The sequence below is a fragment of the Volvox carteri genome (genome assembly GCF_000143455.1).
Source record: "Volvox carteri f. nagariensis unplaced genomic scaffold VOLCAscaffold_70, whole genome shotgun sequence".
Classification (NCBI taxonomy): Eukaryota; Viridiplantae; Chlorophyta; class Chlorophyceae; order Chlamydomonadales; family Volvocaceae; genus Volvox; species Volvox carteri.
Window position 1 is genome coordinate 18,015 of NW_003307613.1, and position 26,727 is coordinate 44,741.

General features: G+C 56.0%; 3 protein-coding genes across 3 annotated transcripts; 1 reads left to right on the top strand and 2 right to left on the bottom strand.

The window, feature by feature from the left end:
• Positions 1-740: 740 nt before the first annotated feature.
• On the bottom strand, positions 741-5,876 carry VOLCADRAFT_107562 (uncharacterized protein; the record flags this gene model as incomplete). Its single annotated transcript, XM_002957179.1, has 7 exons — positions 5,596-5,876; positions 4,865-4,954; positions 4,395-4,502; positions 4,014-4,124; positions 3,176-3,340; positions 1,832-1,959; positions 741-792 (listed from the first exon to the last, which is right to left on the bottom strand). The coding sequence occupies exons 1-7, from the start codon at positions 5,749-5,751 to the stop codon at positions 741-743; spliced, it is 810 nt and encodes a 269-aa protein (XP_002957225.1). The 5' UTR covers positions 5,752-5,876.
• Positions 5,877-7,943: 2,067 nt separating this feature from the next.
• On the bottom strand, positions 7,944-12,841 carry VOLCADRAFT_107563 (uncharacterized protein; the record flags this gene model as incomplete). The annotated part of the gene is made up of 8 exons (XM_002957180.1): positions 7,944-8,297; positions 8,464-10,350; positions 10,858-11,340; positions 11,431-11,614; positions 11,682-11,725; positions 12,205-12,330; positions 12,434-12,594; positions 12,685-12,841. 8 exons carry the CDS (start codon positions 12,839-12,841, stop codon positions 7,944-7,946), a joined length of 3,396 nt encoding a protein of 1,131 aa, XP_002957226.1.
• A 6,137-nt stretch (positions 12,842-18,978) lies between these two features.
• Positions 18,979-26,515, top strand: VOLCADRAFT_98250 (uncharacterized protein; the record flags this gene model as incomplete). Its single annotated transcript, XM_002957131.1, has 9 exons — positions 18,979-19,002; positions 21,714-21,832; positions 21,889-21,989; positions 22,027-22,190; positions 22,432-22,883; positions 23,323-23,470; positions 25,345-25,424; positions 25,742-25,818; positions 26,466-26,515. The coding sequence occupies 9 exons, from the start codon at positions 18,979-18,981 to the stop codon at positions 26,513-26,515; spliced, it is 1,215 nt and encodes a 404-aa protein (XP_002957177.1).
• Between the last annotated feature and the right edge of the window lie 212 nt (positions 26,516-26,727).

Here is a 26,727-nt window from a genome sequence, read left to right on the forward strand (position 1 = left end):
AGTGGGCCCCCGCGTATCTGCAGCAGCCGTATTAGCCCTAGTGTAGCCGTAGCGCTAGCTGCGGGGTCCAGTGGCCGCTGCAGCGGCTCAGTCTGCCAGTAACACAGCCGTTGCGACAGAAGCCGAGCTGCAGGAGGGCGGGGCCGGCCCCATACCCCGGGGTTGAGAAGGAGGTTCTCAGGGTGACTGAATGGGTGGTCGTAGTGGTAGCGTTTTGCGCGGCTGCGATGTGCACTGCAAGAGTGTAATGTACCAGCAAGCCCGCGCGGTTTTGCTAGAGCGCTGTTGTGATATGACATCTTGGTTGGGTTTGTGCCGGGGTGGGATGTTTGGATTGGGTGGAGAAGAGGTTGGTCGCCGCGGTCGCCAGAATGAAGTGGATTTGTGCGTCTAGTTGCCGCGAAAGGAGGTGACGAGGGTGCTGAAGGTCGATCAGGGGTTGCCATGGCTTCATGCGGCGGGATGCGGATGCGAGGCAGAATGGGTTCAGACGGGGAATGGGTTCAGACTCGGCAGGGAGTTGTTTCCGAGCAGCCGCAGCGCACTGGGAGGGGTTCTGTGAATCAGTATGAGTGGCTGGCCGGGGTGGGCTGGGCACTGTCCCCGGAGTCGCCGTGTGTGATCTGAGCGAGATGGTCAGGGGCGGGTGCAGGAGATAGCGGGAGACGGGGGGAGGGGATATGATCGTGGTGCTGATGGTAGTGTGCTGGTGGTGGCGGGGTCCATTAGCGGAGGTGGCGTCAGGTGGGTCGTCGCGAGGTGTCGTGGGCAATGAAAATGGCGACGAAGCGACTGCCCGGGGCAGGGTGAGAGTCACGGGGCGTGTGGCATTGCGGTGGGACGGGCGATAGGGGGTTGCAGGAGGCGCGTGCGCTGTGCACGTGCGAAAGGAATGCCCGTGGTGGTGGCTGACAGGGGGCTGCCCCCAACCCCTTAAGCAGACGAGACACGGGGGCTGTTGACGGGGGAGGAATCGCGCTGCGTATGCAAACAACTTGTGTCTCTCCTGACCAGTCTGGGTCCGCGGTAAATCCGGGTGTAAACAGTGCGGGATGCGCGACTGACTCGCTGAAGGCCTGCTCTGCCCTGCATGCGAGGAGCTGCTGTTTGTATAAACATCTAGACTGTGGGCTGTGTTGCGTTGCGCTAGAGCGGTAGGGGCGGGGATGCAGTGCTTGGTAGGGCTGTTATTGAGGAGTGAAGTTAATACGAAGAGAACCGGAGCCCCTACGGCGGGCTGAACTTGGATGGGGGAATGAAGCGGGTGGTATGGATTCGGGGGCATTCCCGGAGTGGGTAGCAGCTAGTCCTAACTGCTTGCTTCCGTTCCCACTAGGCGATGTACTGCAAGTACGGTATACGATACAACTTAAACGTGATGGAATGTGTGAGGGTAATTATAGCCCATCGGGAAATGTTCAGGGTGCCCCTAGCGGCGTGTCGTCGTACACGCGCGCCATGGCAGTGTCGCGTCTGCATGTGTATGTGAGTTCGTACGTATATATCTTTGTGTGCTCGTGCCTGAGGGAAACACCAGTAAGCTACGGGGATGTATGTGCGTGTGTATGTATGTGTGTTGCCAACGTGCAGTCGTCCCTGACTTTCCTCTTCCCCCCTCCTGGCGCAATTGCTGGCTGAGTTAGCGGTTTAGACTTTTTCAACGCGACGGTGAAAACGGCTACGGTTGTCAGTTGGGGGAGAAGGCTCAAGAATGTTGAGAGACTTGACAGTGAATGGGGAGGGGCCCGGGAAGTATCGGGGGCGGGAAGGCAAACAGGAGCGCTCTAAGCGCCAGGGGTTCCGGCTGGCTCAACGCCATGGACACACGCACCGGGCCCAGGTGCGGTGGGCTCGGAAGTCCACCGTCGGGGGTTGGGTGGGGGGTAGGGAGGAGGCGGACACAACCGGCAGGGCAAGGTGCAGCAGATCGTCGGGAGGTCTGCGGAGCCGGGGCCCCGCCTGTGCAGGAGTGGGTTGGCTTGCTCCGGACCGCTTGGGGTGGCTTGCCTTGCTGGGTTACCATCGCGGCTTGATGGCGGCTGGTTGTGTACTTGTGCTAGCCCTGGGCTGGGTGCTATTGCTGCTCTTGCAACGCCACTGTGTGAACTGCGAATTGGAATACCGACCCCGGCGTGTGGATGGATGCGAGAACCCGCGGCTTGGGAGGGGGAAGGAGGCGGACAAGGGAGGCCCGGGTTGGGGTGGTGGGGTTCCCTGGGCCACGTTAGCCGCAATTGCAATTGGGGGGTAGGGTGGGGTAGGGAGATAACCGCTCTTGGGAGCGCCGCGGAATCTGTGAGCTGGATCGGTGGATGGATGCGGGGGCCTTCCAACTATCCGTGTCAGTTGCGGCTCTTGTTCTGGTCCCCTTGTTCTCCTCCTTGTTGGGGCCATCCGCATAGGTGATGGGGTCGGAAAGGCGGAGGCACCGAGGACGAGCGCGGCGGTAGAAGGAAGAAAACGCAGGCTTGTGGTGAGAGGGGACCGTCCGGGCGCTGTACACATCGCCGCGCTGTATTGTGCGATGTACGGTGTGATGGGCGGTGCTGATGTACGTGGCGACGTGTGGTAGTAGTAGCGTGTTGTTTAGGGAGGGTTGCGGAGAGTGATGGCGGGAGAGGAAAGGCGGTTTGGGTACCCGGATAGGCGGGGTGCCAACCGAGCGTAGTCATAGGAGATGCATTGTAAATTAAGGGAAGAATTGCAAGGGAGAAGGAATACTGTCCCACTAACAAATATCAAAAGCTCTTAATAATGTGACTGCCGATCTCAATCCAAAGAGCTTCCGCAAGGGTTTCCTCCACCACATGAAATATTCAACGGACTGGCGAGCAGATATACGCACATATCACCTTTGCGTGGCGGTGCCCAAGCATGTACCTATGCTATGCCCCCATGTAGCAGCTGGGGCCGCCATCCACTAATCCTCACTTCCCAGCGGCTTACGCCTCGCCCTCCTTGCCATGGCCCCGGCCCTCTGTCCCAGGAAACCAAACCACACTCCGGCACACCAGGGGCACACCAGGGCCTTCAGGCCGCAACGATGGGACTCGATAGGAGCCCAGACTCCAGCACCATCCAAACCTTCACGATACCTTCACAATCGCCAGCCTCTCCCACTACACTACACGGTTAGAGCCTGGCGGCGCCTCAGCACTCCCTCCTAGGCCGCTACCGGCTGTGCCGTCCCCTCCACACCGCGGTACTCGAGCTTAACCCGATCCCAGTTGCTGTCCACCGCGCGCAAAAACTCCCAGGCGCCGTCGTCGCTCAGAACGAACAGTGCTTTCTCCCGGATGGTCCGTGGAAGGGGCTTTTCCAGCTTGCGTGCCTTCTCGTCCTGTGGAAATGGAGGGGGGCCGGGTACAGCGGGATACAGGCCCCCTCGGGGTTCTGTGGCCTCTTTCCGGTCACGATAGACCGCCACGGTTTCGCGCCGATGCGTACGGCATCACGGCGCCGCGAGAGTGTGCTCGACGGCAGCTTACTACATTCGCATGCTCATACCAGCCAATGCCGTGGGGCATTTCTCTCTTCCTGCATTTTGCACATCATAATAATCACACGCAACTTTGCCTGGGATTTTTTACTTTCAAGTAAGATTGTTACAACTGTCACAACGGCCAAGGCGAACGACGCAAAACAATAATCCCACGTTCGCAATATGAAACTCCTGGCGCTCGCACAGTGATTACCAGACGCTCAACAAACGCTATGCGCCCGGTGTTGTTATTGTGTGTCGTAACTGGATAATCTGTGCGGCTGCTGCCTTCCTTATATGTGATAGTCACCTTTCAGGCTCCCGTTGTCCCCGTAGAAATTGAACCCTAATCCCCCATCACCCGTTACCACGCTGGTAGTTGATTGGGCAGATATTTGAATCAAGAATCCTTTCTCTCTTTCTGCTGTTTCCCCCGCTTGCCCCCGGAGGAGGGAAGGGGATGGGCCCACAGGTTATGCGGTCGGCGCGCGCGCGCACGCACACACACACACACATGCGCGCACCCACGCACCAATTTCTGGCGAATGTCGAGCTGGAAGTCGATGATCACCTCCCTGGGACTCGCACCGAGCTCCTGGCCCAGCACCTGCAGCCGTACGAAGTCGCAGTTGTACATGGAGACCTGCGTGAAGAGAAATCGCGGCGGTGGAGCTATTTGGGTGGATGGAGCAAGGAGATAGGGAGATATAATATTCATATACAGAGAGAACAGGCCTGTTGAAAATGATGACAGGCAGAACACTCAGAGGAGATATGAAAGATGAAAGATGAGTGCATAAGGTAGGAGCGGCGCTGTGCAACCAAAAGCCCCAATCAAGGCCCCTCTCCTCTTCCTCCTCGAACCCCGCTGCGGTTCCCCGCCCCCCCGCCGCTCTTCTTCCTCCTTCCATACCTTGACGTCCTCCTCAAAAGTCGTCCGGACCTTACCATCCTCCGACACCGTGCCCTTCACGTTGGGATTGGCGGGGTGGGTGGTCCGCACCACATACTTCCACTCCCTCTGTGAAGTTGCAAAACAGCAATAGCAGCAGGAATGGCAGCTGTATTAGTACCAGCAACGTTATTACCGGCAATAGCAACAGGAGCAGCAGGGTCTGGATTGGAGTATAGCTGCTGCTGGTGTACGAAGATGACTTCCCGTGGCCTGGATGCATTCATACAAGCCGGGTGCTGTGCTGCACTGCCGACTGAGCTGACAGACCTAGGCACCCGAGTGCGCTGTACATGTGGAAGAGGGGGCCGAAGCCTCATCAGGCGGCGCTCTGTTCGCAACACGCGCATGCAGAGCGAGGACCCCTGTGCTGTGCGGGGCGCTGATCCCTAGGGGCGGGGACATGGGCGGGCGACAAATGCTATCCGTACCTTTGCATACGCGGAGAAGCGGGCCCGCAGCAATGCCTCGGCCGTGGGCGCCTGCACGGTGAGGCTTTTGTGGTAGCGCTGGCAACAAGCCTGGGGAACCAACCGGCGGCATGGGGAGACGGAACGGAGGGGGACCATCAACGCAGATCCCATGGCGCTCGCCAATGTGGCCTGGAGGTGTTGTTGGAGGGTGGTGCTGAGAGCGCAGGCTGCAGGGGAGTTGCGGGGGGCCCAAAGAGCTCAGGAGGGTGGCAGAGCGCCGGTGTACTCGGCCCTTGGGGCGCCAGGTAGTCCATGCAATGAGATCGTGAGATCGTACCGCGCTAAGCTGGGCTGTGCCTTCCGCCCTGCTCACCCGAGTGGTCGCGGGGCAGCGGCTGCACAGCCCAACGGGCGTGCAGCCATGGCGACTGCCTACCCCCGCACTCTGCACGCTTCACCTCTAGTCGCAGGGGCCACCAGGATAACGATCGCATCAGCCCGATGATTCTAAACTAAAGATCAGGTGGCTGGCCGTAAGCGCCACTGCCAACGTGATGGGATGGGAGATGCATGAGGTATCACAGGTAAGGATTAGGGGTTTGCAGGTAGGGTCAGAATCGGGCATGCTGACGCATACTGCGCGATTAGCAGAACAACGCAGGGTGGTGTCTATATATGGTTTGATAGCACTGGGACCGTCATGGAAATGTGAGGAGCATGAGTTTGTTTACGGCGTGGTGCAAAAGTACCTGGTAGTCTTGCCCTGACCCGCATGGGCACGCCTTTACGTTGTCCTTTTTGCCAAAGCCCAATCCAGCTGTCACCAAGACATGTGCACGTCTAGGATAGACCTGCTTCTGCGTGAAAGTCCTTTGCCCAAGCAGAGTTTTCCCTGTCCTGAGCATTTTATCGGAATATAATGTTTTAGGAAAACCCCTAAAATATCATGCTTTGAGACCCTCGGTAGCCATTTAATAACGGTTAGGTTTGCGGCGGAAGGACCACGGCCCAGCAAAGACACATCTTTCTGCCGTTGCGATAAAGCGCACGTCGAATTAAGTTCACATGAAACTAATGTTCAATAGTCTCTCTTTGTAAAACAAACGTAAACGTTTGGACGATGTCGTGCAGGTCGTTAGCAATCACGGCACGCTTCACGAACCGGAGCACCATTCCGCTTCTCCATGGCCAACACCACGGCTCTGGCAGCCAAGTAAAAGTTATCTGTCTCTACTGCTAAAGCAGTAGATCGACATATAATAGAAGACAGGTTAAACCAACGGAAGCGCGGCAGCAACTGCCATCGCCGGGCATCTCCGGCTATGGGGTGCTCCGGTTCAAATATTTTCATTCGGCCTGGTCGGCAGAGACGCGCACTTCATGTTGTCATAAAGAAGACGACAAGTAAGTCTGTTTGGCGAAGTTTGGTAAAAAAACGGTTGCCGGTGGTCGGGGCCTTATGTGAATGAGGGCGCAGTTTAGGTGACGGCCGCTTCATGGTTTGAATATGGGGCGATGTTGGATAGCGCGACGTGAAGTCGCACGGTAATTTGGCGGAATGCATTCTAACGCTACATATGGCTACCGGTATATAAATGTTGAGCTCCCACATTAATGGCGTTCCATGTCGCATCCGGTCAAGGCTACAAGGTCGTTCACCGTGAAACATGACCGGTACAAGAGAGGAGTCATGCCCGATGATTATATGTCAGCACTACCTTACAGGTTCCCTTCGCAGAGACCTTATCCACACGCCGGCTAACCACAATACGCACGTTACAACAAGCGTCCATAACACAGACCCGTTTATGCCATCATTAATTGCCGGGGGTGTGGATTACAATGCAATACCGCAATACCACCAAACCCCCACAACTCATCGACGCCAACGAAGAATCGTCAGCTTAACTAAGCGGGCCAGCTTTCAAATCATTGCACAATACGGGGCTCACTGTGCGTCCCGCCCCTTGCGAGGCGTTCACCGCAGTCTGCGGCCGGACATCCGCGCCCTCAGAAACCGAAATACCTAAGCAGACAGCATTCTCTGCACTGCCGGACATGCATGGTTACACTCCCCAGAACGCGCAGTATTAAAGCATGCAAGCAACATAAGCGAATTCTCAAGTGGATGAAACAACAAAGCCCGAGTCCATCAACCCCTGAAAGCAACATACGAATAGAATACAGGGGTGCAGCCAGGGGAACAGCGGCGTTCACTTTCCTAAAAAGTGTCACGATGAGAGCAGGCCTTCAGGAAACCAGCTCATCACCTCCCTCCGCTAGCGCGGGAATAGGTTCCTTGAAAAACACAATGGAGACCTCTCAGCGCGCTCTCATAATTTTATTCGGAATGCGGCCTGTTGTTGCTCAGGCGCTAAAATAGCAAGTTCTCAACCCCCAAGTGCGAAGCCTGTGCCTAAGCAAAACGTCTAGGTAAGGCCCCGGGCTCCCAGTTACGGGCTGCATCAACCTGCGATATTTAATGTTAACCCAGCCAGCCAACTATATGTAGGAAACCTACGTGAAGGGGCCAGCACCAGGGAGAGATTTGGCAGTGCGCATGAGCGACAAGCAATGAACCGCCTCACAGGTGCAAGGACGGCGTGTCGATACCGATCACGAGCCATTAGCCTGCAGGGAAGAGATAGCGGGAAAGCCCATACAAGATGCACAACAATCCGGGGAAATGTCGTTATCTCACACTCTTGCCCCAGCCACGTGCAACCATCCACTCCTCCAAGTGCCATGCGCTAGTTGATAATAATAAAGGCGATTCAGTTGGACGGGGTGGTTCCGCGTCCACATCATATTGCCCAAGCATGTTGCCTGCACAGCAGATAAGGCAGTACAGCCATGCTATCATCGGGCTACTTGCGCCAGTAATTAGGAAGCGGGTCGCCGTACTCCCTTTTGATACACGGCTCGAAACATGTGCGACCCTTGTTCGGCCCTTCTGGGAGTCGGGCGATTCCAGTGCTTGACTCGTATATACGCCACAAACGCTTGCCGTGCAGTGCACCTCATATGCTAAGACATCTTGAAGCCACGCCCAAATACGCTGTAATAGTAACAAGACAACATCGACGAGTATCATCACTTATGGTGCGAGACAAGTCGCCGTTGGGTTGAACAGGGACAACAGTACCCCGGCCTTGTTCAGCGGCAGAAACTGAATTGCCAAGCCAAGGAGGCTGACATACATCATCGTGGAGCAGCAGCCTGCGAAAATGCGCTGCGCAGAAGCGGCGCCCGGGACCGCCTCCCCGTTGACCGAAGCTTTGGGCGCCCACAGCCGCTTTGGAATCATTGCCCCCAACACCGAGACCACAAACATAATGGCCATCAGCACCACCGCGCCCCGAGCCCTCCTATAGTCGCCCCGAGTCTTGTCACCGTTGGAGTTGCCGTCTGAAACGATAGCGGCCAGTCCGCTGTAGCCTGCCGCAGGTACCTGCACCATGTAGTCAAGATTAGTTGTGCATCAAACCGGCTCAAAGCTCGATAAGCCAAACCAGAGTCAGAAGCAAGAACACCAGCGTGCGAGATGCAAGGCAGGCACCATTGACATACAGGCATGGATGTAACAGCACACTAGGAAATCCTTGCCCCGTACTTACCGCAGAAGGGGTGTTCTCTATCGCCGTAATTGCCCCGCTGCCTTGTGCGATCCCTGGTACCGCCACCGGCCTTGGCTTCGGGGCAAACGCGTCAACCAGGTCTTGCGGCAGCGCACCCCGAGGCAGCTGCGCCAGAAGCATTTGCTGTAGATGTAGAGGCGTTGCACCGTCGAGTGGCGATCGCGCGGAACGCCAGTTCTTGCGTGCAGCGGGCACAGCAGCAAGGACCGGCCATGTTGCCGGCACCAGGGCAGCTAAATGCAACGGGCTCAGGCCAAGGGCCCCCACATTCGCCAGGTCGATGCGCGCGCCAGAAAATGCAATCCAGGCGAGCAGCGCGCTGACAACCTCCGCGCTGCCGGAGCGCACGCAACGATGGACAATTGCCAGGCCATCAGCGTATGGCGCCTCTAGGATCGCCTGCACATCTTGACCATATTGCCACAGTGCACCCGCGAGGAAGGTGCTCACGCGCGCCATACTGAAGTCCGTGGCTGTTGCCAACAACCGCTCACAGCAGCACACCAATGCCAACGTCGCCTCGCTAAATTCCTGCCCATCATCGGCGCTGTCCTGTGCCTTCGGCAAGTCAATAGCACACTCCTCAGCTTCGTCCACGCACGCAAGCCTATCCTCGGTTGTGACCGCACTTTGGCTGCGCGGCACAACCGTTGTGTAGCTTCTCTTGTCCAACACACGTCCAAGATCCAGGACAAACGCCTCAAGTGACGCCATAGCAGCTGCTCCGGCCCGCACCGCCCGGCCTGCACAAAGCGAAAGCTCGGCTGCAATCACCGCGTCGGTTGAGAGCACACATGGTCTCCAGTTCCCAAGCAGGGGACCCGTCTGCGCCTCGAGGAATAGCAGACCAGTTCCCGGAGCCTGCTCCACAAACACCAGTAGAATGTCTTCACATTTGCGGCCAGCTCGCTCCAATGCCTTGGCGTACAACATCGCACGGGCGGTTGCCACCGCCATTTTGGGGTCAGCAGCAGCAGCCACGGACACCTGTCCAGCCTCTATCAGTCGCTTGACCGTGAGCGGTACGTAGCCACCCTGGATCCGCGCACACAGCTCGACTCCTGGCGTGCACAACCCCACACCGAAGACGAGCAGCGCTGCACGGCCTGCCCCGTCGATGTATGCCGCAGGGCTCACGTGCTGGATAACGGGCAGCTGCCCCGATGCCTGCAAATCAGCTACGCAAGCACTATGATGCGGCTTCGCGCCCATGGGTGCACCCGCCGGCCACATCGCCACCTCGTTTTCCATCTGAACCAGCAGCGCGCTGCGGCTCACTACCGGTCCCAGGACCTTCCGCACGTCCATTGCAGACACAGCCAGGCCCGGAATGGTGACGCTTCCCGTGCCGTCATCACCAAAGCCGTCCAGGCCAGCATTACCCCGCGCGCTCCTGTCGACCTGCACGTCCAGCACAAGATGCGTGCAGCCCGGCCGCAAGAAGCCCTGCACCAGCGACGCGTCGGCCGTGTTGAGCAGGTTTCTGAGGCGCTGGTAGAGATCCACAGGAAGCTGGTCCGGTGTGCAATTTGCAATCTTGATGCTTACACGCACCAGCAGGTCCTCGCTCTGATACTGTGCAGCGGCACCACCACTAGCCACCAGGCGACGAGCCAGGTCGAAGCTGGATGACGCCGGGGTAGCGGCATTGGCCGGGGGGGCCACGAGAGGACCGCTGGTAGCCATGCCGCTGGCCATACCGCTCATGCCACTAGCAATTCCATTCATGCCGACGGCCGCATGGCCCATGCTGCTATTCAACTGCATGCTGCCGCTCATGACCTCAGGCATGCTAACGGTGTTCCCCATGTTAGCCGTGCCCCAATGGCCACCAAAGCCCCGGCCCGGTGCATTGTTGCTGTTTAGCTGACCCAGCACACCATTGCCCAGGGAATTATCGTAGCCAGGGGTTAGTACGGAGGAGCTGCTGTTCATGAAGGTGTCCATTGGCAATACAGATGAAGACGCGCCGGTGTTAATGGGGCCCTGGCTCATCCCGTTCAACTGCTGCTGCTGCAGGAGCTGTTGCTGAAGCAGTTGCTGCTTCTGTTGTTGCTGCTGTTGCTGTTGTTGAAGCAGTAGTTGTTGCTGCAGCTGTTGCTGCTGTTGTTGTTGCTGCTGCAGCAACAACTGCTGCTGGAGCTTCTGTTGTTGCTGCAACTGTTGCTGCTGCTGAAGCTGTTGCTGCTGAAGCTGCTGAAGCAGCTGATGCTCCTGGAGCTGGCGTTGCTGTGTAGCGCGCTTGTTAAGCGCGGCAGCCAGGTCAGCAGTTGGACCCACGGCATCGAAACCCATACAGCCTTGCTGCCACGTGCCCGATGTCGGTAGGCTGGGTGCAAGGCTACCTGTGCCGACCATAGGACCGCCGCTGACCGGTGGGCTGCTGTTCATGGCCAGGCTCATCATCCCAAGCTGCGGAGGCTTAACCTCGGGGCCAGACATCAAAGAGCCGCCAGACACCGGACCCGACGCAAGTCCAGAGCCAGCAGCGCCAAACGCCCCACCCAGGATGGGCAGTGCAACAGCTCCGGGAGCCTGCAGAGCTGCGCGCGGGTCCTCCAAATAGTCCGTCTTGCTGTTCAGGATGCCGTCCAGCATTTCGTCTAGTGCATCCCCCACATCGGTCCCGCCCGAAAAGCAACGGGCGAGGTCGGCATCGACTGCTCCTGAGTGCATGTGGACCGCCAGCGGCGGCTGTAGCATCGCCTGGAACTGGTTGACACCTGCTGGCGTTTCGACTGCTCCATTTATGCCGACGTTCCAGGTCGTCATGCCGCCTGAGGACACCGGTGCGGCGCCCATCCGAACCTTAATACCCTGGTCGACCCCGCTCTCCGCGCTGTAATTCGTCATGACCTGCGGTCAAGAAGAGCACACGGACAGGTTGAAGAAGGGCCAATAAGCTGAGCCCCAGAGCCTTCATCGACTGCATGTTTTCCAGCTGACCTTATCATTCATGCCGATGCTGAGATCGCCGCTGCCGTGACCCATATCAGCGTCGTTACTGCTGTCCGACCAGGGGTGATGCGTTTTGCTCCTCCGCGAGCCGGATACATCCTTCCTTGAAGTCTCGAGGGGGTCTCTCTTTCGGCGTCTTGCATTGTGCTGCAGTAAGCGCGCCCGGCAGCTCCTGCATGTGTGCCAAAGAACCTCAGCACCAGGAAATGCAATTGGGCATTTCCCTCATATGGTCTCACCTCTTGTTACCGTCGAATTCCGTCAACTCCTGGAAGCGGCCGCACTGTGAAAGGAATAGGGTAGGGCGATCATGCTTGCGACAGCACTAGTCATGCGGTATTCGCAGGATTATTATAGGATGGATGCCGCCGTCCATGGAGCTTTGCCCAAAAGGAAACGTAAAGCGCCAACACCGGAGCCCAAACAATACACAGAGTCTGAGACAGAGAGTTGAATACTTGGAAAAGCAGAACTTGTGCAGGAAGATGCTATAGGATAACCACGTCTACGTAAGCCGTCAGTTCCTTAACTTGGAAGGAAGGCCCACATCTTGCCGCCGCCTATACAAGACATGACCGAATGCTTTCCTTTATTGAGGCGTCCAGATAATGCAGCGCATTGACTGCAAGAGCTAAAGGAGGAGCACGAAACTGTACTTAAGCCCAGTGGTGGTAAGCCAGGCCCTGTAAGACGGGCTCGCAGGTTCATCAACTAGATAATCCTTGCCGGTTCTCGCTTGGGCCAACAAGGGCACTGGCGCACCTGCTGGCAGAAACGGCACGCCTTCCCATTCACCACCAAGCTCAGTAGCTTCATATGTGGCTCGCAGACCCGATAGCGCTGGTAATAGCCTTTCTCCAGCGAAAGATCATGACCGCAGCCTTCAACCTGCAGGTTTCCCAGAATGCCGACTCGGCGGGATGTTCACAAGAGCAGCCAAGAACGCGAAAATACCTCAAATGGAATAAAGCTGCAGAAAATGAGCTCCTACCTGGCAGACCAAGGGCCCCTTAGGGGCTCTGGTATGAGCGCCCTTCAGTTCCTTGCCGCCAGCATTTCCACCGCCAGCGCCTGCGCGTGTGGATTCCTGCCAGCCCACGGGGACTGGTCCTAAGCTCTGGTCACGCTGCGCGCCGGCGCTGCTGCAAGGGCCTACGAGCGCAAGGGAAGGATTGCCAAAAACGTGAGCGATAAGGCCAGTCTGCTGGATCTCCCCCACGCCACCAGTCCAAAAAATCTCACCTTCTGAGAGATGCTCTGAAGCAGCTCCAGTAGATCCCGAAGCTGGGCTTGCAGCCAGCGGCAAAGCTTGCAGTTGCGATGGGTCCCATGCGTACTGGCTTGCAGCCCAAGCTGTATGCGACTCCGCGGCAAAGGATGTGCTGAAGACGTCAGCCATACTTGGAAAGGGACTCAAGGCGCCTAGGTGACGCCATACAACGCCGCCGCAGGTTCAGTCCCAGGTCCTCCACTTCTGGGAGGGGCAAATGTCTAGAAATGGGCCAGAGCCGCGTGAACCCTGGGACAGAAGATAAAGCAGTTCGAAGGATATGCGAAGTTACGAGACCGAGTAGTCAATAAGCAAAGTAAACGCTGGACCTCGGCCTTGCATGAGTGCAATCTCCTCTAACATATAATAGGGTTTCCGTAGCTAACTTAGTATAGTCCCGGGACGTTTTCCTTGGCGTAGCAATGTTCGTCCCCAGAGCGGACTAGTACGGCATGGGACGCTGCTTTCCGGATATGTGGCAACGGAATAAGAAAGTACACAGCCGTGAATCCTGTTAAATGCTGTTATTTTACATTTCCTACCGAGCTCTGAGCGTTGCGGTCCATACTGTTGGTTACGATTAAAATAAGCAACACGGGAAATCCAATGAGCGCAACCTTACTTCCTAATGTTCGCCAGCAAACTATATCACCCACAGTTCATAGGGAAGGGGCTCCCCCTCCGGCGAGCACATTGCACTTCTGCTCCGCCCACGAGGAAGTGTGGCTGCCGCAACCACGGAAATATGTATAATACCGACAAATGTATATGTAAAAATGCGCTCATATGAAGAAACGCAAAAAGTCGTTTCCTTGGCAACATGTGGTACAGCATTCCCGAAGCGGCAGGGCTTACTGGGAGTTTTTGAGTAGTTGATTGAGTAGTTGACTTCCGGGATGGCTTGAAGGTGTCTCATCAGAGGTGGACCGCAGGATGCTGGTAGAGAGAGGCGTAATGACGCACACGGCATATTAATGATGCAGGGCTCATGGCCGCTTGGTGAGTGCTGTGGTCGGAGCTCATGAATTGTTCACATAAGCATAAGGGAAGATGACCCCAGCCTCAGGACTCATGGCACCCCAGTTGGTGGCAGTATAAATAGGACGCACTGCAAGACGTATTTCCTAACACAGAACATTGTGAAACACAGTCCCCTTCGCAAGGATAACCCTGTTCCAAAAACGGTAAATAAGTGAGGTCAACTAAGTGAGGTCCAGTGAAGGTGGAGGGGCCATTGACCAAGCTCCCTAACCAACACACGATTATGCATTTACAGGATTGCACGGCATAGTTGATGCCATGATCATAGGCGTGCGTTCCCAAGTGCAGATGCGGTTCCGCACCCTTCACCATAGCATGGCATGCGGCACTCCACATCGCATACACAGTGATATGAGCTCGTGCTCTTGGAGAGTGATTCGCGACACCTTATTGAATATCTCCTTGTCGAAACACCTTAGGTATGACTGTCGGCTTCCTCATTGTAGCTTGTGGCATATACGGGTACGGCTCGAAAGGCTCCGATACTAACGATGTGAGGTAGGGCTACATTTTCGACCGCCATGTTGAACGGCAGGTACTTCGGGTCGGGTCAGGTGTTTCTGGCCTCTCCGTGTTTGGTGTTCGGGACGTTGCCACTGTTGCTGGTGATCCGTTCAAATTCCCCAATGTAGCTCATCCATTTAACAGGCGTGCAATGACTGCGGAGGTCGTACAAGGGGGCTGCTTCCTTTCGCCATCTTCGGCAAAGTTGGCGCCTTGTTTGCGGCGATTACAGAGAGCTAGGCAGCCACGTGCAGGCATCTTGTCAGACCTACCGTGCATGTCTTCTGCTGGTTGGCAGCATCAAGAACACGACATGACGCGTGCGACTTATGTAAGCAATGAATACAAACAATAACAAAATAGGAGTTACGCCGAGCCATGCTGAATGGCCGAAGAGAGACGAATGCGATTGATCTCCGCAGCGCTCGTCCACCGCACTAAACTTAAGACATGTCCAGCGGGGGTGAGGGATGCAGCAGGATGTTTACCCAAAGCTGAGTCGCGGTAATGTCAACGGCATCAGGGATATCAAGCCTTCTGATGGGTGTGATGGGGGCCCGTTGCGAGCCGCCGTTCTGCGTAGTCTACCGTGGTGATTGGCTGAGGGCGGCGCGGCAGGGGCGCTCTGCAGCTGGTGGTGGTCACACCTCGCGTATGTCCCAGCAGCAAGTATGGTCTATAGGTTGCGATTCGGAGGCAGACCCGCTGCGGCTCCGGGGAGGGCGACGAGACCCTTTTATTGCGTCTTTGAATGGAAAGCAATATACTTAAGTTACGAATTACAAGCTCCGCACACAATTGCGGGTGTGTCCGTAAAAGCCGGGGGGCCCATGGACGTTGTATTGGCATTGATGCGGGTACGCGGGAGGCCATCATCATCATCCCTCGTTCGCTTCAGAGCGAATCGCCTCAGCGCGACGTGCCTGGCCTCCCAGATTTCCGAGATGTACCTGGCCAATGCCAGAGGTGGCGCCTCAGTCATAATGGTGCGCATGCTGCGCCCCTTGAAGACGAGGTCACCATCGTACTTAGCCCGTGCGCTCTTGCGAGCGGGGCATTCATCAAACGCATGCAATGTATTTTCAACCGCTCCACAGTCACAAAGCCTGCAGGTACGCGCGGTGCGCTCACGCCCATTAGGCCGATTAACCCCTAACTCCCAACAGCCTAACAGGAAACGCATGGGCACTTGATGCAGTCGCTGGGGGCATGGCTACTTTAGTGTGCTCCAGCCAATCGAGCCGCGCATCCCTAGGCGGGGCCGCTCCCACCCATTTGTTATAGCGACAAGCCTTGCCTCCGGTAATCCCTATGGGGAAAACGCGGGGGTCACCTAAGGTATTCAGACACTCCGACCGTGCATCAAGCCGCTTGGCAAATACCTTCAGAATGCTCCCAACTGGCAAGTTAAGGGTGGCGTAATGCGCTATGAGATCATCACCGCGCGTATAAGAGAGCTCGCGATCAATAGAGACATGCAGATGGACTATTGTTAACATGTTGGCCGATTACCTGCGAGTGTGTGCGTTTATGCGGGTTCGCAGGGTGGGGTGGGGTGGGGTGGGGTGGGGAGTTTACGGTATTGCGCGCCATGGGCGCGTGCATCCACCTGCTGCCATTCCGTCTGGGTGTTGGTTTTTGTATTTGTGTGTGTGGTGGGCCCATCACGTGGCCTGTCGGCGCTGGGAGGGGCAGAAGCTGGGCCCAGGGGGGAAAGCGCGGAGGAGCTCCCCTGGAGCAATCAATGAGGTCCCCCGCTGCTGGCGGCGCCGCCTTTCCTCTTCCTGAGCTGTTCTCCCACGTCCTCCACCTCAACGGGAAGATAGGAAAGAGCTCAGAGGTTGGTCGTCCTGTCCCACCCGCAGTGAATGAGTGCGCCACTCACATCGCCACACATCACACGCAGTTTTGTCTCATGGAAGGGGTGTTTCCTTTCTCTCCCACGCATTGTGGATTATGGCTAGGTGGGGTGAGCGCCTCATGGCACAAGAGGGGTCCGGGCCGGGCCAGGTTGCCGCGGGACCGGCGCTCTGATCTAGCGTCCGGAATGCATACACTGTTCGTTCGGTGCCTAATTACTGCTAATTACAACGAGGATCTGCCATTTTGTCCGACGTGTAAGCCAATCGGGAATAAATTAAGGATCCTTAATAGGGAATGTAGTTGGTGGGTTAAAAGTACTTGCAAACTGCAGACTGCGAAGCTAAGGAGAGCTCGGAGCCGACGACGTGTATCCAGCTTGTCCGTTGCCGTACGTAAACACATACACACACTCTACTCCGACATCACGCAATGAGTATCAGTCAAAAAAACGTAAGCAGTAACAATTGCAAAAAAACGTGTTTCCCCCTTAACTCCTGATCAAATATTAGAGTAGTTCATGCTAAAAGCATGAATAGCAGCATCCTTAGATGTACACTATCCATGGATACCTGTCATGAACGGTGCCTCAAATTTTTGATATGCTTTTGAGAATTTTGGATGGTCAGCGCGGGGTACATGTGTCTAGCTGCCTGCTGCCTACAGGATGAACAGCAGCCACAGCTGGGAAAAGCGCTATTCCAGCCACCAAACGGCCTCCCGACAGAGTGACTGCGGCATTACAAATAGGTCTAACAATATGGATTGAGGTACTGCAATTAAAAGAATGAAGTCGAAAATGGCATGCGCGTTTTACAGTTTTTAAGCGATCTTGGCAACAGCAGCACCACCACCACCAACCGTACTACTGCTAATTAAGCCAACCGTCAAACAAGGCTCGTACCCACCTGCGCCCCTGCTGAGCCCATTCAAGCCCCTTTACACCATCACCACCACCTCCGCAAAAATGGATTTTTACTCCCTCTCTTCCCGCGTAGCGTCCACACACACAATTACACACCAGTTCCTGTTACCCCCTTCCCTCGCCCGCAGGCGCCGCCAACCCCTCTTGAGAGGTCCGACATCGGCCCGAGGAGCTTGGAGTCCTAGGAGAGTGGTGGTGGCAGTGGTGGCGATGGGGGTCCTTCAACATGTTGCATGTTACATGGTGGTGAGAGCTCTTCATGGAGAGCCCGGGACCGGGCCATGTAAAACTTAGACGAGCCAAAAGCCCATAAACCTGCTACAGACAAGCTGTGTCGGCTTCCTCAAAGCCGGGAAAAGGGCGGGGGCCCCATGCATGCGTACAGGCCGGTAGCTATGGCGGCACGCGTGACAATTGATGGGTAGTGTCAACGTGGTGGGAGCTGTGCTTGTTGCAGCAGTGCTGATGCTGTGGGAGGTTTGCTTGCCAGAGCGCGGGAGGCAGGAAGCCGGGGCTCATAACCTGTTGAAGAGACGGTACACGGCTAAGAGTCATTGGCCGTTACACGTAGTCGGGAGGTCAGCGACCTGCCACCGACAGCCCCTTGCTTGGGCGTAAACGTAAGAGTGCGAGGTGCAGTTACTGGCACACAGCAGGGGCTCGGCCGCCAAGTCCGCGGTCCATGCCGGCTGCTCAACGCTCAGCAGACACAATCGCAGCTTGCCAGGCTTCAGCCTGTTGGCTTTGCGGTCTGGTGCCGCAGCTCGAACACGCACGGAAAACAGCGCCGTACAGCACCGTACACACTGCCTACAGTGCCCCTTCAGGCATTGACCTGCCTATTCGGGCGCCCCCCTCAAAGCCTAGCTCGGCACACTTCCCCAAAGCACTCGGCACTTTCTGGTGCTGTCTGTGATGTTTATCCCCGAAGCGCCAGCGGCTTCCGCAATCCGCCCCACAGTCGCGAGCTTCATCGCGGCGCACTGCAAGTGTTCGGAGGCCCCGAGCATTGGCCAAAGTAATTCTAAAAACGAGCAGCTTGCATACTTCATAGAGAAATGAAGGCAAATTTGTCGGCCTGCTGGTGGCAAGTCGGAATGCCCGTGCGGGCAAATGGTCACGCAAGCTGGGTGTTCGAGTTATCATACGCCGTCATCTCATAAATCAATGTTGAGATACGCGGCACCTTTGGAGATTTAAATTTAGCCCGAGAGGCGTTGATGTGACTTTGACCTCGATCAATGGAGGCAGCCAAACATGTTTGTGCTCATACAATTTTTGTCGGCTACAGGCGAGATACCTTGCAATAAAGAATGAAATATATTAACAATAACGCGTTTCAGATGGGCGAGATATTATGTTTGGTCCGTTACACACGGCCACACCCCACACGGCCATGGGCAATCCTACAGGGCGGGGGCCCCCTGGGCGCATCGCGCTGGGGCCCCCCAAAAAATGGTGTTGTGGGGTTTGCTGCTGCGGTATATGAAGAGGAGATGGGGGGAGGTGGGGGGGAGACGGGGGATGAGATGGGGGGAAGATGTGGGAGAAATGGGGGGAAGATGTGGGAGAAAAGGGGCAAAGTCAAGGAAACTGCTGACATCCAAGATTGGCCAGGGGGGAAGGGGGCGGGGAGGGGGCGTGCACCTTGGATAACCACTTAGATTCTGGTACAGGCGGACAGTTAATGCCGTGATGAATCTCCTTTCACGACATCCTTGCGGCTGACAACCTGGCCTGTCATTTTGCGGGGCTCCGCAATTTAGACGCCGTTTCGTTCCTTTTGCGTGATGGTCCCTGACGGATTTCCTCGGCTAAAGCTGCACATGGGGGCGTAGGAACGTGATCCAGATACTCTCTGCTGAGAAGCCCCTAGCAGCGGGCAGGCAGCCCCGACCACGTGGGGATCAGCATGAACAGGTAGCGTCAAAGTTCCATGCCTCTGCTGTGCGCTGCAATGGTGCGGAGTTGAAAGATCGCAAAAAGCAAATTGGTTTTTTACTGTGGGTTTTTACAAATAAGAAATTTGTATTCTGCCGTCTGGCTTCGGAGTTAGGGCTGTTAGGGCAGTGGTAGGCGGGTAAGCGGCAGAGTAATCGGATTATTAGCGCCTACCAGAGGTAGCTTCTGCCTCGCTCAGTGTTGATTTCCTATATGGCTTCCGAGCAGTCCTGGCCAAGTTGCTGCCACCACCGGGACCTGTGAGGACAAACCCCAAGGCGAGATGCGGAGATGGCAGTTCGATGCGAGTGTTGATAAAGCATGCAAGTTGTCGCATCAACTGGGCGCAGCGGGACGGCCCGCACGGTCGTCTCAAGCCGTCGAGCACGCGCGCTGCTTCAGTGCAGCCAACACATTTGAGTTCGTTCAATCAGTTATGAGGTGACGGTGCCCATTTGAGTGTGTGGATTATAGCTTCGGAACACGGTGTTGTTAAGCACCTAGCTCGGTACTGGTTGGTTGGCGAGCGAACCTTCGACGGGCGGACATAGGGGGTTGGTGACCTGGTGCCTTGGCAGCCGACGTCAATCTTACCTGCTTTACTAAATATCTCTATGACGAGAACCCTTTTCGATTGGGAAGCAGTAACCTCAACGTTCACGGCGTCCCAACCACTACCTACGTACGGGCCTGAAGCTACTGCGAAGCTTTGTATTTACGTACCAGATTCGATTCATCGGATCCCCCGCCTATCTCAGATCCTGAATATTAATCCCAAATGTAGCTTTTTAAATCTTCCATTGAGTAGTCTCCATCATGTGGCAAAGCCGCGGCGACACAGGCTGCTTTATACTTGTTTGACAGCACCACTCTAAGCGTTATGGGTAAGATTCCTGTGAAAATAATAGATCAAATTCAACTTATGTTCAGCCTAGTATGAAGGGTTGCGACTAGGCTTGTATGGCAAGTACTGCGCAAACACCTCACTCTAGTGGACCTGATTACTGCATAGGTTTGATTGATATATTGCAGATCTGAATTTTAAACGCTCATTGGTCAACGGTTCCCTTAGAGCAAATTGTATGGTACGGTTACGGGCGGGCGGTTTACGATTGTTGCGGCCGTAGGTAGACAGCCTTACAGTTTGACTAGTGGTCTTATGCTTTTTGACGTTGCAGCACAAGAATGATTTAGCGAGATTCGGCATATATGCTTGTCGGTCCGGCTACATTTCATATTTTCCCTTCAGATGGAATGGACCGCGTATCTACTCACCGCGGTACTTTGTTCTAGCTTGGAACTTTAAGACTTGCCTTATAACAAACGATGGATTACATCCTTAGCATTTGGACCGGTCAAGACTTGTTTTGCACACCTTACTTCTCAAACTCAACTACTGTCGTTAATCTTCCAGAAGCTACCGAAGTTTGTCGGCACCTCAAGAGTAGCTACTCTCATAGGATGCGCCGCTGGCTTCCTGGAAAACCAAGCTCAGTCGTTCTCATCCTTTTCGCTCTGGCACAAATGATAGCTGAGTCACGAGGGCAACTGCAACCCATAACATGTAATTCAATTGGTAAGCGGACGTCATTTTGCAATCGGTCTTCCAGAGGAGGGAGGAATATGGCGTCTGGCCCAAACCCGTACGCATTATGGCAAGCTGGGAGTAATAACAGCTTCGCAGGCTCTGGCTGCGTGCCCTCCATCCTTCCTTCCTTAGTTTTGGGGAAACCGAAGGTCGCACTGAAACGACGCTGCTGATTGATTTAGAGCAGGGCAGATGGTTGCTTTGCGTGCCTCCGTTGCTCACCCTGCTGGGGCGATTTCCCACACCACCTCTTCTTCCCAGCACCTCCCCTACTTATCCCGAGATACAACTATGCGCACATAGACACAACCCCATACAATTGCATAGATCCTTCTCCCCTTCTCTCTCATATATACACATACATGCATGCACACACACACACACACACACACACACACACACACACACACACACACACACACACACACACACACACACACACATATGCACACATGCACACATGCACACAAACATGCACACATACACACCGTTTGAGACCCCAGACCACCGGAAGTCCGCCGGTGCCTTCGTCACTGCAAAACCCAGGACCTCAGGCAACAGCATCAGGCTTGCTACCACCACCACCACCTACAACAACAACAGCATTTCTGCCGTCCGATGCAACCGTTGCATCTCCAGGTCTACGCGACGATGTAAAAGCCACACGGGCTGTCAGGCTCTATGCCGTCCGCCACCGACAAGGCCACGTGTCGGATCCAAGGCTGCAGCAGACCCCGCCAAGCGAGTGGCGACAGAAGCAAGAACATCAGCCGCAGCAGCTGCAGCAACGGGAGCAACAGCTACAGGAAAAGCACCAGCAACAAGAGCGGCATGTAACAGTACGCCAAACTCTCACCAGTGTTGAAGAGCCCACTGGCACAGCCACTCCGACGCAGTCCACCCGGCTTCTGAGAGGCTTTATGCCGTTGACCCACGACGGTGAGGGGCGGCACCAGGACGGGAATCAGGGTAAAAGTTGGCAACCGGGGTGGCCAGCACATCCGCCCGTCCCCGGGACAAGTGCAGTCCCGGAAGGGCAAACGGAGATCAGGACACAAGAGGAGCCAGAGCTGCTAGGGGACCTCTCGCAAAGGGATCATCTTTCGGAGCTGAGTCCTCCCACCTTCGCCTCCGCACATCAGCAATCGGACTGGGCGCCGTGGGTAGACGTCGGCGACGGCTCCGGGGATGCGGTGTACGACAGCTCGCCTGTGGTGCCGTACGATGAATCCCAAACGACACCACTGGTTCCGCAGAGCCCGTGGGTGCCGCAGGTGCCCCAGCTCCCCCCGTCAACGCCACCACCACCTGACCCAGCGATCCGGATATCGAGTTCCGGCCTCGGGGTGCTGCAGGCGGCGTTACCGAAGCGCGGCACGCGCCCGAGGCGCCGTCGGAAGCTGGACCTGCCGCCGCCTGTGCGCCCCCGTCCGCCGCCTACGTTGCCCCCATCAGCGGTGCCGGCGGCTGTCGACGGCGATGGATCGCCTCAGTCAGAGCCAGCTGGAAGTACCGGTAAATCATCGGACTTCTTCCCTCCGCCTCTTCCCCCCATGTGGGACTCAAGGATGAAAGAGCTCACTGGCGATGTACGGATTATAAGCTCAGTCAAGAACCAGGTGGGTGGTAGTGGTAGTGGTAGTGGTAGTGGTAGTGGGTGCAGAGTATATTTTAACCTCCTTTATTGTCCATCCAACTGCGGTTGCCCGTCATCCGCCGTATCGGCCGTTTTATGAATCCTGCGCGTCGGCCACGTTCAGTATTGTAACACGTTCTTCTGTTCGTTCTTGATCCCCATTTTCCACTTTTCCGCACATCTGCTGCTCTGCCGGTCGCCTGCACCTGCGCCCCGCTGTCCAGGCAAGCTGTAACTCTTGCGTATCCTTCGCCGTGATCGCTGCCGCGGAGACGGCTTACGCGCTTGGTCGCCGCATCAGCGCTGCCTGGGTAGACTTCTCCGAGCACAGCCTTTTCTTCTGCGACTCGGCACTAGCCGCCAGCCCCCCAAACTGCAACTACGGTTGGAACGTACCAGACGCGCTGGCCGCGTTGCAGCGGTCGGGGGTATATTTGGACTGTTGTCGGGAGTACAACCCTACCTTGGGGTCGAGCAAATGTGAGTCGCCAGCTCGGCCGGGATCGTGTCGCGCGGGTCGGCAGGTGACGGATTGCAGGCCGCATCCGGGGAGGTGGGAAGTGCGGGAGGTGCTGTGGGGCTCGGCGGCGGCTGCAAACGTGAGCGCGGCAAAGGAGCTGGTCATGAGTGCAGGCAGCGCGGTGGCGTGTTTCCGGGAATTCTCGGATACGAAGAGGTGGGAAGGGGCAGAGGGGGAAAAGGGGCAGAGGGAAATTGGGTGCGCGCGTGCGGCGGCGACGGCGGCAATAACGGCGGGGGGGAAGGTGGTCAGGAGCGATGGCCCGGGCCGCAGCGGGTATAAGAGCAAGACCTTCTAAAGGGATTAAAGGAAACAAAGGCTTTGCTGGCTGCGGCGCAAAGGAGTTTTGAGGCCCGGGCGCCTCGGCCCGACAGCCGGGACCGAGCTCTTTTCGCCGTGTCCTCTCTACCACCTCCCGGTTGCGTCAGGTCAGTCGTAAACAGGCAATCTTCCCGATTTCTCTTCCCTACCTTCAAACAATAATGACTATGCGTGACATCGTAGAATGCCCACCCAGCCAGCAATCCACCCCCACCCCCTCTCGGCTCGGCCCACCTACCCGCCCACCTACCCGCCTGCCTGCCTGCCTGCTCAGGATCGGTCGCGAGATCTACCGTGACAACCCGGCCGCAGTTTCCCGGGGCTACCACTGCGCCCAGCTGATTGGTTGGGACGACGAGGCGGGATACTGGCTGTTCAAGAGCTCCTGGGGCGAAGATCTGGGCGACAACGGCTTCTACCGGGTAGGTCATAGATCAGCACACGGGAACCGACCCGTGGGTCACTATGGTACTATGCATCCAAGACCGTGAATGAATTACCGGTATGCTGAGATCTAGCCGTGATGTGAAATCCATCAGACTGCATCCCCGGCGCGCGGGGACTTTACTTTCCCGGTGTACCTGGTGGACTTGTCCTTACTTTTTTTGCGGCATATGAGGACCCGGAGCGCATACATACGTGCATACATGCATGCATACAGACAGACAGACAGACAGACAGACAGACATCACGACCACGATCACGATCTGACCGCTCCCAAACCCGTTGCTTGTTGCGTATCTCCCAGATTGGCTACGGACAAGCCGAGGTCCTTGTTTGGGGCGTGTGGGGAGTAATATGGCAACCCTTGCCGTGAGGCAAAATGGCGGCGGGTGTTGGTGGCTTGTTGAGGTGAGGTGAGGTGAGGTTCGATTGGGTTTAGTTCTGAGACCCGTGAAACGCAGGGCGCCGCAGCCCCGTACGTACGTATTTATGTGCGCGGTGCTCTTCCGTGCGCACTGTCGTAGAGGTTGCAAAAGTAGCGGCAAGGCGAAATTCGCGGGGAAGGGGAAGGGAGGGACGTCCAACCACCGGCACCCCCCTCGGCGACCCCCGATTGGGCTGGATGGGTCCCGGACGGGGCAGGATGAAGCGATGGCGGATTAAAAGGGGTTAAGGGTTGGATCGAAACCACGGGAGGACTGAAACACCGTGGACATAGTGGGTAGGGGCAGCGTGAAATCGAGGGACAGCGGGTTTTGCGCGACTAGGCAGCAGAATCTGATGTAGGTATATCGTCTAAAGAAGTTTTAAGGGAGGTTTTAAGGGAGGTGGATGTGGGGGAGGTGCCGCGCAGCTTATGGGTGAGATCGTGAGATCGCGCCCAGCTGCACGGTCCTGGTCTGCAAGGACCCTGCAGCGCCGACAACGCATAGCCGGGCGTAGTGGCTCGGGCCGTTGCGTTCAACATTTTTAGTTCGTTGGTTTGGATTTGCACTTGTTGGTTGAGGCCGGTGGTACGGGCTGGGAAATGCATGTGGCCATGCATAGGCATTGTTGAAAGCTTTGATGTTTGGGGAGCTGATGTTGTCCACTGTTGCTGCTATACAGTAGCAGTTGCAACCTTAGCAGTTGCAACCTGGTATCTGTTGCTTTTGGTATCTGCTGCTATTTAGGGTTTGCCATGTTTGTTTGTTTTGCTGTATTTGCTCGACCGGCTTGCTACATTGCAGCAGGTGCATCGGCTGTCTCCGCAAAGAGCAGCGCACGGCGAATATAACGGTTCCCGTCAGTTGCTAAGATTTTATTCTATGGAAGCTTGAACTGCAGGTGTTATGGACGTTTACTTGTTAAGTATAAAAGCGTAAGGAACAGCAGGTCGTTCTTTGTTCATAGTCGGCAGGGACAGGATTGAGGGGCCGCATCCATATTGCATGTGCGTTCTTGAGAATTTTTGCGGCGTCATCCAACCATTCGCACGAACCCAGGTTTCGAGCACTGAAAATGCTGAAACGCTAGATTATTTCACCATCCTCAAGCGAAAAAATGCTCTCCTGAAGATATTGATCACTCTAGGACTGATGACGTATATGTATATACTAGCTGTGCGAATGCTTTGCTCGAAGCTTTGCAAGGATTGTGCCGTGTGCAGACCTGAACTTCATTTCCCTGCGCAGATGGCAGAGCCCTATCTAGCCGTCCTTAATTTTCTTCGTCGTTTTGGACTCGTTGTTGACTCACGCCACGTTTTAGCTTCGATGGCTCAAGGTACGGCCTGCTAAGTGGGTCCTTAATCGTACACTATCGTACGGTTGCTTGTCAACTGCAAAGCTACGTTTTGTTCTGCGCCACGTAGGACATATTCGCATTCAATCCCCGAGCCATATCTCACTCTAGACGTCTGCCGCCTGAGCACTTGCGGGTGTTGTGTGCCAGGTCAGTCCGGACCTAACCACCGGCGTCAGGTCCCTCCGTACAATAATATACTGTTCCCTGCTCGTCATATCCCGCGTCGCCGTTGTCGTGGGTCACGTTGAACATGAAGTGACGTGCGCATCGCCTTCTGCCGTGGCGCCTCCGCGCTGTTGAGCCTCTCACCCATGTGTGTGACCAAGTAGGGCTGTACTGCCCGCTCAGCTATGGGCCCGCTCGGTATGACATGGCAGCAGCAGCAGCAGCAGCAGCTGCCACGCGCCACAGCGCGGGAGCCTGCTCGCCGGGCTGTTAAAATGTGCGCGTCCTTGTGTGTGAAGGCACATCACTGGCGTGGGGGTTATTCCCAAGGGGATATCGCCAGGGGGCATTGCGCGTGTCACGATTATCATAGCAGGTAAAAGTTATGCGCGCATGCGTTAGGATGTATATTTTAACTGGTGTATTATAAATGTTACGGAAAGGAACGGGGACTACGTAAACCCCTCGCGTTGTTTTGAGTTCAGTCCACACTCACGCCACATCAAGGCGAGGTGGGCAGGATGCGTACATGTCGTACGGCAGTATGACATCATTTATTTTTTGGTTGGAAGTTGGCGAGTGCAATCTGTGAGAAGAAGGGTTTCCTTTCCCCGCAATATTCCGGTAGTAAGGCTCCGTACGTTGTTGTGGGCGAGACATGAGCAGGCAGTGCAGGTTTCTGAACACGGTGTACGCTCTGATCTGTATGAGATGGCAGGGTGCATGAAATTCTGTAAGTTTTATAAAAAGACGGACCTGGATCATCGGTGCCATACGAGGTGCACGACAACCTTGCTCAGCACCAAAAACAGGAGCGCTGCGTCCCCTGTATGTATGTATGCGCCTCCTCAAGGTATGACCGTCCTTGTAGTACGGCAGCCCTGCTCCGCTTAAACATGATGGACCGCCGGCTTAACCTGCCGAGCGGCCGATTCTTTCCCACGTCGCCCGGGTCACCACCTTACAAACGTTACCTTCCATACCCCCCCCCAACCTCCCTCCCTCCCTCCTTACCACTGCCAGCAGCCCCCCAACCAACCAACGACGTGATGCACTCCATACAGTTCGCCTGAAGTACCAAGGGCCATGTACAAGCAGAGCTATGCAAACAATGCAAACACAAGAGCTCAACAACTCGTTCGGAACGAGGAAAAAACCTAGCCCCCAACAACCTAACTACTATTCCCAACCTACTTGGCGGCGACAGTCCCGAAGCCGGGTCGATGAGCAACGACCACAGCAACAACAGCGCCTTGTGACCCACCCCCCCACCCCCCCACATACA